The sequence below is a fragment of the Cokeromyces recurvatus genome, assembly GCF_025118155.1.
Source record: "Cokeromyces recurvatus strain NRRL 2243 chromosome Unknown BX663scaffold_40, whole genome shotgun sequence".
NCBI classification, from domain to species: domain Eukaryota; kingdom Fungi; phylum Mucoromycota; class Mucoromycetes; order Mucorales; family Mucoraceae; genus Cokeromyces; species Cokeromyces recurvatus.
Window position 1 is genome coordinate 1 of NW_026251426.1, and position 14,175 is coordinate 14,175.

At 31.0% G+C, this 14,175-nt stretch overlaps 3 protein-coding genes across 3 annotated transcripts; all 3 read left to right on the top strand.

The window, feature by feature from the left end:
• Positions 1-3,014: 3,014 nt before the first annotated feature.
• Positions 3,015-3,760, top strand: BX663DRAFT_555795 (uncharacterized protein; the record flags this gene model as incomplete). The annotated part of the gene is made up of 2 exons (XM_051531660.1): positions 3,015-3,064; positions 3,115-3,760. The coding sequence occupies 2 exons, from the start codon at positions 3,015-3,017 to the stop codon at positions 3,758-3,760; spliced, it is 696 nt and encodes a 231-aa protein (XP_051378419.1).
• A 3,858-nt stretch (positions 3,761-7,618) lies between these two features.
• BX663DRAFT_524706 (uncharacterized protein) lies at positions 7,619-9,711 on the top strand. The gene is made up of 5 exons (XM_051529665.1): positions 7,619-7,768; positions 7,834-7,863; positions 8,033-8,491; positions 8,588-8,647; positions 8,702-9,711. Exons 1-5 carry the CDS (start codon positions 7,733-7,735, stop codon positions 9,560-9,562), a joined length of 1,446 nt encoding a protein of 481 aa, XP_051378420.1. The 5' UTR covers positions 7,619-7,732; the 3' UTR covers positions 9,563-9,711.
• Positions 9,712-11,930: 2,219 nt separating this feature from the next.
• BX663DRAFT_524707 (phosphoribosylaminoimidazolecarboxamide formyltransferase/IMP cyclohydrolase) lies at positions 11,931-14,149 on the top strand. Its single transcript, XM_051529666.1, has 7 exons — positions 11,931-11,999; positions 12,047-12,173; positions 12,236-12,312; positions 12,372-12,527; positions 12,598-13,603; positions 13,660-13,768; positions 13,821-14,149. The coding sequence occupies exons 1-7, from the start codon at positions 11,984-11,986 to the stop codon at positions 14,094-14,096; spliced, it is 1,767 nt and encodes a 588-aa protein (XP_051378421.1). The 5' UTR covers positions 11,931-11,983; the 3' UTR covers positions 14,097-14,149.
• Positions 14,150-14,175: the final 26 nt, after the last annotated feature.

Below are 14,175 nucleotides of genomic sequence, written 5' to 3' on the forward strand. Positions count from 1 at the left end.
TGATTAATTTTACAAAATGTTCAATTTATAAGACAAAACACTCTTGAAACTCTAACATACAATATATCAATAGAATGCTTGTTTTCTAAGGAATTTAATGATACCTTTGTTGATGACGTAGCTAGATTTTTCGGGGAGAAAAACAATTTTAAAATCCGACTATGCATTCGCTCAGTTTTGTGACCATGTCTGATTTTGACTTTTGGGCAATACCACAAGTTGGTATTCAGACTTAGAAAGCCTAGATTGATACCAATAACCAACCTAACGGCACACTCTGCGTACATAATATTTCCGTGTAAATAAATATCCTATATTACATAATACTAGCAATTGTTATTACATAATGCACTCAATTACTGTTGAACAACTTAACCGTATAGTTTCTCTCTTACAATCCCGTCAAAGTATCCGAAGTGTTGCACAACAGACTAAGGTTAGTTACAGTACAGTTGCCAAATACGGAAGGATTCATTGCTCCGACAGAAATGCTGGAAAAGGTGGCCGTCCTAAAAAGTTGTCTGAAGCTGATAAGAGGTATTGTATACGTCAGGTTACAAAAGGCCGTATAGACAATGCCGTTAAGGTTCAAAAGCAATTTTATAAGGATCTTGGTGTCATGGTTAGTGCTCAGACAATTCGTCGTACATTTCGGGAAGGTGGCTTAGGATCTATAGAAAAGCCTAAAAAGCCGGCTATTAGTCAAGCTAACGCAAAGAAGAGATTAGCATGGTGCATGGCTCATAAAGATTGGACTATAGTCGACTGGAAACGAGTTATTTGGTCAGATGAGACCAAAGTTAACAGATACAACTCAGACGGGCGTGTTTGGGCTTGGATTAGGGACGGTGAACAACCTCAACCTAGGCATGTCAAGGGCACAGTCAAGCATGGTGATGGTAGTGTCATGGTTTGGAGCGCCATTTCTTATGCAGGAACTGGAAGGTTATGTGTTGATTAAGAAGAAAAATAATATAAAAGAAAAATATAAGAAACAATAAAAGTCTGTGGAAACTTTGTTTAATTCTTTTATTTCAAAAAAACTGTCCTTTTAAAATTATACAAAATGGATCCTTATTTATATCTTCTGGAAACGGGTAAAACTTCTTGATAAAACTATATACATATCCAATAGATAATTATGAATCTTGTTTAACCTTGATAATGAAGAACCGGACTGATCAATTAATCTCAGCTGTCAGTTATGTTTCAAATGCTAATCTGATTCAAATAATTAGTTACCAATGGTATCTCAAATTAAACTAAATAAATTTTTTTTAGAACTTCAGAATGATCTCGAATTGATACAATATTGTTTCTTTATTGAAACATATATCTCTATCATCTTCTAATCAACTCCTCAAGTTTCTATTCTATGACTCTTTAGAGATTGTTTATAATTGTGCATAACCATACTGAAGATAGTGCTTCTTATAGGTAATTAATTTTCGATATTAAGTATTTTATATATTGATTAGCAACTATTCTTCTTTCATGTTTAAGACATCTATTACATAACATCTCTGTAATTTTATAGTTTCATTCTAACACAGGTGTGTCTCATATACTAAAGTAGATTAGTATCGTGTACATGAAGTGCACCACTAATATATGATAACATCATCCCTCTTTGATAATGATTGAATATCTATACTATATTTTGTAATACATCATCATATATACAACATTATGCAACATAGAAGGTAATATGGTCAAACACTTGTATAATGAGATTTTAGAGGATGAACTCGATAAAACAGTCGATTATGTGTGCGGAAAATTAAATCTCTGTAGAGATCAAGTAATTTTTCAGCAAGACAACGACAGTAAGCACACCTCAGATATCGCTAAAGAATATCTTGCATCTCAAGAATATCAAGTAATGAGCTGGCCTGCACAATCTCCAGATCTTAATTCCATAGAAAACATGTGGAGATTATTAAAAATTCGATTAAATGAATATAATATACCACCTAGAGGCATCAGCGAATTGTATGAACGTATTATCGAAATATGGTACAATAAAATTACTGTAGAAGAGTGCCGAAAGGTGATAGAAACTATGCCTGATCGTATTCAACAATGTATAAAAGCCAAAGGTTATTGGACTGACTATTGATGCCAAGTTTCTGTATTTGAAATAGTTCTTTAACATGCTCACAAAACTGAGCGAATGCTATCGTTGACTTTAAAGCCTTGTAACGTAGCAAATACTTGATTATTTTTTAAGACAAATATATTAATAAACTCGTAAAAACCTCACCTTTTATTCCAGTATTTTATTCATAAATACATCATATTAAGAAATAGATACTAAATAAATGATTATGTAATAAAGTTGTGAACATTCGCTCAGTTTTGTGAGTCACTGTATAAGTTACCAAAAAAATATGGTAGAAAAGCTACCTTTTGGGTGCTTATAGAATATCATTCCTACCATATTTTAACTGTCAAAATTGGTAATGTTGTGGTTTAGGTAGGTTTAAGTAATTAAATAAAAGAAAATAAAATAAAAGAAGATAAGACAGAAGAAGTACGTTGAGACTTGTCAATAAGTTTATTAAAAGTTAATTCAATACAAGTATTGTTATTAGTTGTAAGTTATACAAAATAAGGGTGAATAATGTAAGAGTATTTATATATTTTGTGGATAAGGATGATGAGTAATAAGAAGATAAAAATATAACAAATTGTATTTGATAATATAATTATAGAAGGATTACTAAGAGTTATAATTATAGATTCATGTCTTTAGTATATATTTATTTTTATAACTAATACGTGTATTCTGAGTAGAATCAATTATTACGCGTATTTGTATTATTCTTAGTTTACCCCAGTTTAACTTGTATAAAGTTATTTTTATAAATTTATATTCAGCAGAACAATAATAGAAGAAAGTATATTTTTAGATGTAGGACTTTTTATTAATTAATTATTTTTCTATACAAGGGTAAATATACTAAATATGTTTATAGAGAGAATTATTATACAAATGCACTATGTATTCTATTATGACTATTTATCTTATTGAATTAAGTTATAAATCTTACAACCATGACAGGTAACTTTGCTACCATATTGGTAACTTTTCTACCATATTTTCCGCCATAGTGAAGCAGTAGAAAATCCGTTATCTTATCATCTTGAACAACAAGTATTACAGCATCAAGAAGCTATACAAACCTATTATCCTTCTGGTGGATCGGTAACATCTTCAAGACAAGCACAATCTAGTTTATCTCCATCACAATTAATAACTCCAGAAAAAGTAATCAAGAAACGTCAACCTATCAAGAAAATAACTGTTGAAGTTGATCAAGAAAATATTTGGGATAAAATGAAAAGAACTGCTATAACAATTTCACTAGCAGAATACTTAGCAAGTAATAAGAAGGCCGCACAAGATATTAAACTAGGAATAGCATATTTATATAGAAGAAGAAAAATCACTACAACAACAAATGATCCGGTGGTTGTTAACAATTTGAGGTCTACAGGTTTACTAGATGAGGAAGCCTACAAAGACAAGGTTCAAAAACCTATTTATAACCTAAATACTTCAGATGGATCAAGCGAAGAAATTGGTAGTAGTGATGAGGATGAAACAAGCTCAATAAGTGAATCAAGTTTGACAACAAGTAGTGCTTTTGATGATGAACAAATTAGTGATACAGATGATGAACATACAATAATAAGCTATCCATATATTCGTGATACTATGAAAAAAGCAAGACCTACAAGAGTTTTAATACAGTGACTCACAAAACCGGCCCAATGTTTTGCACTTTTCCCTTTAATGATGTATTACTCGTTATTGGGACAAGCTACATACACAATTCTTATATCATTATAATCGTTGAAAAGCTCTCTCTATATATATAGTCTAAAATGGAAATAATATTTAGAACTCAGAAAGAAATTAAAGTTTAAAATCATGATGTACATTGGGCCGGTTTTGTGAGCATAAGCTAATTTTTATTTAATCTAATAATTTTATATTTAATAATCAGTCCAATGACCTTTAGCTTTAATAACTGCCTTGCAACGGTTTGGCATGGAGTCTATAACCTTTAAACAATCCTCCTTGGTTATCTTGTGGTACCATATATGGGTGATTCTTTCGAACAACTCTCTAATGCCCTTAGGTGGAGTATCATACTCATTCAACTTGCGTTTCAAAAGAGCCCACATATTTTCGATTGGATTAAGATCTGGAGATTGTGAGGGCCAATCCATTAGCTCATACTGCTGGCTTTTAAAATGCTCGCGTGCAAGTAAAGACGTATGTTTAGAGTCATTATCCTGCTGAAAAACAAGCTGATTTCTTTTTAATCCTGTTTCTTTACACACCATTTTAATTGTATTTTCAAGTTCATCCTTCAAAATATCTATGTAAAGCTGACCATCCATCGTAGAGTCAATTTTACACATCCATCCTACTCCAACACAAGTTACACAACTCCAAATCATAACGGAGCCACCTCCATGCTTGACATTCTGCTTGACATGCCTAGGTTGAAGGCGTTCATCATCCCTAATCCAAGCCCAGACACGACCGTCTGAGTTGAAACGATTTATCTTCGTCTCATCAGACCATATAACTTTCTCCAATCGTCGATGGTATAGTCTTTATACTTTTTAGCCCAGCGGAGTCTTTCTTTAATGTTTTTTTGACTGAGTGCAGGCTTTGCCTCCTTCTCCATAGATCCGAGACCAGCCGATTTTAAAGCCCGGCGAACTGTTTCGGCGGACACAGACTTGTATAGCTCTGCTTTGAGTGCTTTTTGGACTTGTACGGCGTTGTCTAGACCTCCTCTAGTGACCTTATGGACACAATAGTGCTTTTCAGTCTCCGTAAGTTTAATAGATCTACCTCCTTTTAGCGTCCCACGTCCTGGAAAAACCTCCTTTCTGATACGAGACACAGTTGCTCTACCCACCTTCACTTCATCAGCAATTTGTCGGTCAGAAATTCCGGCATTAATCTTGGCAATAATTGTGTTTCTTGTCTTAGTAGATAATACGCGCATACTTACATAAAAATGCTTATGTAAGTAACAAATAAAAAATGAAAAATTACAAAACTCACCTTACTTATAGTTAATAGGGGTCACTGGACACAATTTTCGCTATTATAATATGCTGGGTACAATTAAATACCAAATTGTGGTACTACTTTCTAAATCCTATAGTGAGTCACAAAACCGGCCCAAAGTACATCATGATTTTAAACTTTAATTTCTTTCTGAGTTCTAAATATTATTTCCATTTTAGACTATATATATAGAGAGAGCTTTTCAACGATTATAATGATATAAGAATTGTGTATGTAGCTTGTCCCAATAACGAGTAATACATCATTAAAGGGAAAAGTGCAAAACAGTGGGCCGGTTTTGTGAGTCACTGTAACTATAAGGAAGTTTTAAAGCATGGTGGAGGTTCTTTAATGATGTGGGGTTGTATAACATCATTTGGACTAGGTTACGCGTCCAGAATACTCCAAAATACTATGGATTCAGAATGCTATATTGAGATACTAGAAACCTCTTATATGGATACTTTAGCATACTATGGTCTGAATAAGACAGAGTATATACTTCAACAAGATGGAGATACAAAGCATACGTCTCGCATGACTAAAAAATGGCTTGAACGAAATCATGTGAAACATCTCTGTTCATGGCCACCAAATAGTCCGGATTTGAATCCAATCGAGAATCTCTGGCACAAGTTAAAGTCAAAATTAGGTGAATATCAAACACATGCAAAAAACATAAATGAATTATGGGAACGAGTTGAGGTAGAGTGGTATAAATTGACCAAAGAGGATATGGAGCCTTACTATAATAGTATGCCATCAAGAATTGAAGCAGTTATTAAAGCTAAAGGGGGCTATACAAAATACTAAATTTTAATACATTAATAAAAATTTATTATTAGCGTAACATTTTTTAGTTTCAGTCTGAGTTTAAACATACTTATAAAGCAATTTCCATTTTAAGACTATCAGCTTATAACAGGCATATTGTACTTTCTTTGTTCCAATATTCCTTTAAACTCGATAAGTTTTCAAAGAAGTAGAACGTGAATACCCAAATTCTCTGATTTTTTGGGACAATTTGTTCACTTAGTGTATAATTTGCTATATTTTTGTTTTATTATTACTCATCATCTTTATTCACGAAGAATCATAAATACTTTAATATTATTTTAGAATGAACTTGGAGCATTTTTAATCTTCATAGAATCTTATTAACAAATCTCAATGTACTTCTTCTTGTCTTCTCTTTTATTTTCTGTATCTCTCTATCTTTCTTTTATTGTTAACTGACATATAAACGAGAATACGACTGAATCCTGAATAAACGAAATAAAAATAATTATGAAAGAATATATAAGTCATGAAGTAATGTTGATATTCAAATATATATTTTGCTGATTCAAGTCACTGATCTAAGGATTACTTATTGGCTTTTATAAATATATACTGGGTTGATTAAGGTTTTAAATAAACAATTTATTTTTTGATCTTAGTACGGACTCCTATCGTCTTTTATATTTTTATTTTATTGGATCAAAGATGACCTGAATTCTTTATTAATACTATAAAGATAAGCATTTAGTATTGATACATGTAGATGATTGGATACCCGTAAGTTTTATATTATCTACATGATGTTACATACAGTATGATGTTATGGTTTTTTACTTTATGTTCAGATTACTTGTTTATCCTGTTTTATGTACTACATCTTTCATAATATTACTTATATTCATATTTGAAGCTTGTTCTATAACAAATACAGCGTCTACAATTGGATATGACTCAAATCCATGTGATACGGTATTTATTATACAATTTTTAAGCTATACATAGCATCGGAGTTTTAAAACCGCTAAGCCACTTTCAAGTGGTTATGTACAGAAAATCTCTATTATAAAATAAGATAACTAATTAATCGATAACAGTTCCTTAATTACTATATTATTTTAGTATAATTCAGTTCTCAATCGTATTGTTATAAAATAAGGAATAACATACGTCAGCTCTGGAAGATTGTTTTATTTAAAACATGACTTACGCGGGTAACACAAGTACTTAAAGTTTGTGAAAAAGTGTTTTTAGTCTTTACTCCAGATCCATAGTTTGAACTTAATAACAAATATCCCAAAACTTATAAATATATTTCATCATGATGCTGCTTTTGAGGGAATATCTTTGTTTTGTTCAATTTTTTGATTCTATTTATGCGTTGGTTACACGTGAATAAAATATGTAACAATTGAATCGTGGTACCTTTCTTATTAAGTATTTGCTCATATAAATATTTATCGATACTAAATATAATTGTTTTTCGTACCATTTATTTAACCAAGACAAGTCACTACGGTGCTAGTAAGCGTTCGAGTGACTTGGATCATGCGTTATAATTCCTATCTTTCATGTAGCTTAAGGAGCTAATCTATACCCTTTTATGGATTCGTCGGAATTTCATATCATCTGCATGACATAAACAAAGCTACATTGAAGTGACTGTTCTTTTCATTAATCTGACTTCTTTATTTATTTATTCATTTTTTTTTGATGAATGATCAAATAGAAAATTAAGTTAACTTTTTTTTTCATTTTATCCGTTTTTTGTCTTTTCATTCTTCTGCTTTCTTTTTTATACTCTTCCTATCTTTGAGTATTTTTTATTTTCTATTACAAGAGAATTTTGTAATCGCGATGGCAAAAAATGAATTAGCAGAAGATGAGTACGTAGTAAGTATAACTATAGACTCTGTTCAGGTGAAAAAAAAATTAACATAAATGCTTTTGTCTTAAAGGTTTCACGTATTGCTGGGATGAAAAATGTGGTAAGTGATATTAAATTTCCTTTTTTATTTTCTTTTGTTTTTGAATTCACACATTTTTTTTCTGTTCATCTACATTAAACTATAATTGCCTTTTTTTAAAAAAAAATTCTAAAATATGAGTGAAATTAAATATACACTTGTGCATTTTATTGAATCATTGTTTTTTTAGAATAACATTAGGTATTTTTTAGTAGAATGGGAAGGTTATGATTTGACTGAAAATACTTGGGAAGAAGAAGAAAACATCATCTCTGCTGAAACAATTGATCAATTTCTCATTACTTATAAAGAACAAAATAACATTAAGCAAAATGCTTGTATAAACAATATACAAGGCAAAATCTTTTTATCTGGTACGTATGATCCGGATATCAATGCTTATATTCCTATCAAAAGAACGACTGCTACACGACCACGCACAACAGATTTATCTTCTACATCTATTTCAAAAGCTAAAACTGTTACAATGTCTTCTGGGTCTATGCAAATAATTAAATCATCTACTGCAAATACCAAATCAGCAGCCGCTTCTGCTTTATCTTCTGTAGTTCAATATAATCGCTATAAAAGAACAAGAGTAAATGAACCTATGCATGAAACTGTAATTATAGAAAAGCCGTTCAGAAATGTAAAAAAAAAAAGAAAAAGAAAAAGAATGAAGAGAATGTACAAAATAAGCTTTGATACTTATATTTATCTATTTTATGTCAATGTATAATTTTAGAAGCGTAAATCGATACCTGAACTTAAGACATTAAAAAATACCATTATGAATTCTGTGGAAGTAAGTTTAAATTTTGGTATGTACATAAAGGGATATTAAAAATATATTGTATAGAATAAATACCCCATTGTGCTGATTCCCAATAAAAGAAGAGGTGCTCTACCCTTTCATGAAATTCACAATGTGGTTCCTAAAATAACAATAGTTAATACTATTGATAATGAATTGCCACAAAAATTTATATATATCGATCAACTAAAGTACACTTCACCTGTTCAACCGCCTGATCCAGCCTTCTTATTCGGCTGCAACTGTCCACATACCTATAACCAACGTACAGGTGCTTGTCGAAATGGCTGTCATGAAGGTGTCGTTAATTATGATGAGAACGGCATCTTACTTCTTAATCAAGGAACGGCCATCTATGAATGCAATCAGTGGTGTGCGTGTGATGCTGGTACTTGTAAGAATCGTGTTGTGCAAAAAGGAAGAAAGATTCCCCTTGAAATTTTTAAGACATATAATAAAGGATGGGGCGTGCGTAGTAGACGATTTATTCCTAAAGGAACCTTTATTGAAGAATATATTGGCGAAGTGATTACGATTGAAGAAGGTGATCGGCGAGGTATTCTGTACGACAAGCTTAAATGCTCTTATTTATTCGACATGGATTTTGCACGTGACGAACTAAATACTAAGTATGTTATTGATTCCTTTGTTTTGGGTAATGTAAGTCGATTCTTTAATCACTCTTGCTCGCCTAATTTGGATGTTTATGCTGTCTATTATGACAGTGCAGATAACCTTATGCATCGTCTGGCTTTCTTTGCTAAAAGGGATATTCAGAAAGGAGAAGAACTTTGTTTTGATTATAATGGCAGAAGGGATGTGCTTAATGAAGAAAATAATGATGACGCGTCGTGTTATGCTTGTCATTGTGGATCATCTGAATGCCGCAAGTGGATCTACTATTAAGCAATACTCTCTATATATTTATAATACATTTATATAATATACTTATATGTATTCAGTAGGCTTAAATTATACTTTTATTATTAAAACGATTTTCTTATTATGTATTTAACCAAAATAGATAATTAACTTCAAAAACAGACATGTATACAGTATGTAAATATATATATATATATACACATATAATGAACAAGTAAGAATTAGAATTATAATCTGTTTATAGTGGATCAATTAATGCTTAAATTTTATATGCTTGATTTGAAATACTTTCATTATTGCAGACATATTAAAATAAATTTTAAGTTTGTTTTCTTTTACATTTGAAACTTTGGTAGTTTTTAATAAACTGAGGAGGAAAGTACTTGAACCTTACATTACTCTTATGTTAATCGAAATACACTTGTGGTCTGTTTTATTTTCTTTGAGCAATATATTCACATAGGTTAAGTGCTTTGCTAATCAAAAGTTGTATATGGGTAATACATTCAATTACAATATTTTGTATACAATGTATAACCTTGAATATCTTCATTAATTTCTGGTAGATATAGAAGATATTTATAGCTACAAAATTAATAGTCTTCAAATATTATTCACACTAGTGATAGATTATTAATAAAATACATCTAACCTTTAATTGTATTAGGGCATCACGACCTTTTATTAGCAAAAAGAATATTGTATCAATAAGCAATTTTATAAATATTCAAAAATAATTATTAAGAAGTAACTTATACAATTTTAGCAACAATGGATCAAAGAACAAAAACTAGGTAATGCATATATTGGTGAGGATTAAGAAGATTGTAAATTAGGAGCCGATATATTTTTATTTTTTATTTTATTTTTTATTTTTTCAAGAAAAACCTGCTGATTACGTTTTCAGGCCAAAAATTAGTAGAGCTAAAATATGTAAAAACCTTACATTATCATAATAATTGATATATGAAGGACTAGATTAAAGATTCAAACTTATACAGATAAATTTTCTTGAAATACCAGAATATATAACTTTAAATACTATTTTTGTTTATTGACTATACATCAATAAATTTAGTCCTATAACATTTTGAAGGTAAGAAATAAAATCTTAATTAGTTTATTTTAAAAACACTTTATAAGGGCAGAGTTAATGAAACTTAAGTTGAAGATAAGCATGTTTATAATAATGGCATTTATAATTCAAAATTATCTTTACTCTTCAACAGCTGCTAAACTCTTTATATTTATCCAAAACAAGTAGCATGGCTATAAGATATTCAATGAGATAATATGCAACAGTATCCCTTATTTATGTTATCTTGATATCAGCTGTCATTCTTTTGTTTTTTCCAACTATACTGATAAAGGACAAAAATCAATTGCATAAAGTCATTATTATCCTAGTTCTTGCTGTTAATTGAATTTATACCTGTGACTAAGCCACATCTACAGGGATTATAAATTTTTCAGTATGCAACGTACTTGGTCACTCAAAACAACAAGAATTGTTTCATGCTAGTATATTAGCTATTTGCTCCTATACCCGACATTATTGAAGGTAGGGTTGTTTTTTTATTATGCAAAAATGGGTTTTTCTAGACATTGGCTGGTATTTTTATTTCATAAAATTATCGACTACCAGAAGAGCAAGCCTCTTATTAAGTATCATTATTAGCAAATTTAATGTTTGATGGAGAGACTTGACAAAATATTATTTTGAGCATTCACTTTGGTAGTATTTTTTTTTTTTTTTTTTTTTTTTTTTTTTTTTTTTTTTTTTTTTTTTTACAGGACTAAATTCATTAATAAAATGTAAACTAAATAATAACTTACAATCCACCCTAAACTAGGTCATATTTTAGTTATAAAATCAGAAATTGCTGAGAATTTGAAAAATTAGTTGAAGGAAAAAATATGTATATATAGCCATTATTTTCATTTTATATATTTACAGAAAATAAGAAAGGTCTGATTTTTTCTGAATGAAACTGACACCCATTTAATAGGATTATCAGTTATAATCATAATTATTTTAGTATTTGATAATATAAGCATTTTATTTTATACACTATTTCTTCAGCATTGTATAGTATACGTGATGACAACTTCTAATATAATTTGGAGCAAATTTTTAAATGAATATAATAATCACTTTTTTTTCTTTTTTTTTTTGGTAGTTGCTTAATCTGCTTATTGGCTTATTTTACATCTAACTTAAATATGCTATTTTTTGTTAATTCTAATACTCTGATAATATAGATTACAGATTGAATTTTCCATCAACACTGAATGATGAATGACAAACATCTCAAACAGTCACATTTACAGAGGATATCTTCAAATAAAAACCAACTTTTTATTTTATTTTATTTTAATCTTAATTTTTGTTTTTTATTTCAAGTCCTTTTTTTTTTTTTATAAAAATAAAATAAAATAAAAAAAATGTCTCAAAAGATTGGTACGTTGAAATATAGTTAAAAAATATAGTCAACTAATTTTTTATAGCTATCCTTTCTGTTTACGACAAAACCGGCTTGGTTGATTTTGCTAAGGAACTTCATGCTTTAAACATTCGTTTACTCGGTTCTGGTGGAACTGCTAGACTTGTTCGTGAAGCAGGCATTCCTATCGAGTAAGTTCAATAAAATCTTTAGATGGCTAAGTTGCCTTAGAGTTGTTACTGATATTATTTAGGGATGTATCTGTAATCACTAAAGCTCCTGAGATGTTAGGTGGTCGTGTTAAGACCTTGCATCCTGCTGTTCACGGTGGTACGCTAACTAACAATATAAAAAATTTTATTGATTTGTAAAAATTGATTTATTTTTAGGTATTTTGGCACGCAATATTGAAAGTGATGAAAGAGATCTTGCAGAACAACATATTGAAAAGATCGACATTGTTGTTTGTAACCTCTATCCTTTTAAAGAAACCATCGCTAAACCAGATGTCACTATCCCTCAAGCTGTAGAAGAAATTGATATTGGTATATATATATATACATATAACATATGCTATTTTTGTTACATTGTTTGATTAATGGTGTATAAGAATAGGTGGTGTTACTTTATTACGTGCTGCTGCCAAGAATCACGCCCGTGTATCTATCCTCTCTGACCCTAATGATTATTCTAAAGTTATCAACGAGCTTAAGGATGGTGAAATTACACAAGAGACCCGTAATATGCTTGCCTTAAAGGCTTTTAACCATACAGCCGACTATGATACTGCAATCTCTGATTACTTCCGTCATCAATATGCCCAAAATATCGCTATGATGCCTCTTCGTTATGGCGCCAATCCTCATCAAGCTCCTGCCCAAATTTTCGTAAAAGAAGGTAGATTACCTGTTGAAGTTTTAAGCGGTTCTCCTGGTTATATTAACTTTTTGGATGCACTCAATTCATGGGCTCTTGTCAAAGAATTGAAGGAAGCTACTAAGATGGCTGCTGCTGCTTCCTTCAAACACGTTTCACCTGCTGGTGCTGCTATCGGAACCCCACTCACTGACATTGAGAAAAAAGTATATCAAGTAGATGACTTAAAGATACCTTTAACCCCTCTGGCTAACGCCTATGCACGTGCTCGTGGTGCTGATCGTATGTCATCCTTTGGGGACTTTATTGCTCTTTCTGATAAAGTGGATGTTGCTACTGCAAAGATTATTTCCCGTGAAGTCTCAGATGGTGTCATTGCTCCAGCCTTTGAGCCTGAAGCCCTTGAGATCCTCAAAGCAAAAAAAAATGGCAAATATTGTGTTCTAAAAATGGATCCCACCTATGAGCCCGAGCCTCAAGAAATTCGTCAGGTATATGGTCTTTACTTAGAACAAAAACGTAATGATTACAAGATTGATGCATCTCTTTTCAAGAACATTGTCACCATGAATAAGGAATTGCCTGAAGATGCATTGAGGGATTTGATTGTGGCTACCATTGCACTCAAATATACACAATCAAATTCTGTTTGCTATGCAAAGAATGGCATGGTCATTGGTCTTGGTGCTGGTCAACAATCCCGTATTCATTGTACTCGTCTTGCTGGTGACAAAGCTGATAATTGGTAATAATATAATATAAAATGCCCTTTTTTTTTTCTTTCTAAATAGCTATTTATAGGTGGTTACGTCATCACCCTAAAGTATTAGCTTTTGATTTCAAGAAGGGTATAAAACGCGCTGATAAGTCCAATGCTATCGATCTTTACGTTACTAATCAAATTGGAGAAGTAAGTATTTGTAGATATTGCTAACTACATATACTAACTGGTAGTTTATTAGGGTGTAGAACGTGAGGCATGGGAGGCTAACTTTAATACAATTCCAGAAGCCTTGACAGCTGATGAACGTAAGGAATGGATGAGTCAATTAAAAGATACCGTTGTTTCATCTGATGCCTTTTTCCCCTTCTCTGATAACATTTACCGTGCTCATCGTTCTGGTGTTAAATATATTGCTGCTCCCTCTGGCTCAGTTCAAGATCAAGTTGTAATTGATGCTGCTAATGCTAATAATATGGTGCTTGTACATACTACCTTACGTCTTTTCCATCACTAAGCATTTTTAAATTGTGATACATAAATAAATTTATAATTTGCCTAAAAAAAGAATCCATTTTAAATGAGCGATGTTTATT

Excerpts from the sequence above, each read along its gene's own strand:
- BX663DRAFT_524706 (XM_051529665.1), top strand. The coding sequence starts at position 7,733 with ATGGCAAAAAATGAATTAGCAGAAGATGAGTACGTA. Across the intron at positions 7,864-8,032 it reads TTGCTGGGATGAAAAATGTG|AATAACATTAGGTATTTTTT; the intron begins GTAAGTGATATT and ends TTGTTTTTTTAG. Across the intron at positions 8,648-8,701 it reads CCATTATGAATTCTGTGGAA|AATAAATACCCCATTGTGCT; the intron begins GTAAGTTTAAAT and ends TATATTGTATAG.
- BX663DRAFT_524707 (XM_051529666.1), top strand. Across the intron at positions 12,174-12,235 it reads GAAGCAGGCATTCCTATCGA|GGATGTATCTGTAATCACTA; the intron begins GTAAGTTCAATA and ends GATATTATTTAG. Across the intron at positions 13,769-13,820 it reads TTACTAATCAAATTGGAGAA|GGTGTAGAACGTGAGGCATG; the intron begins GTAAGTATTTGT and ends GTAGTTTATTAG.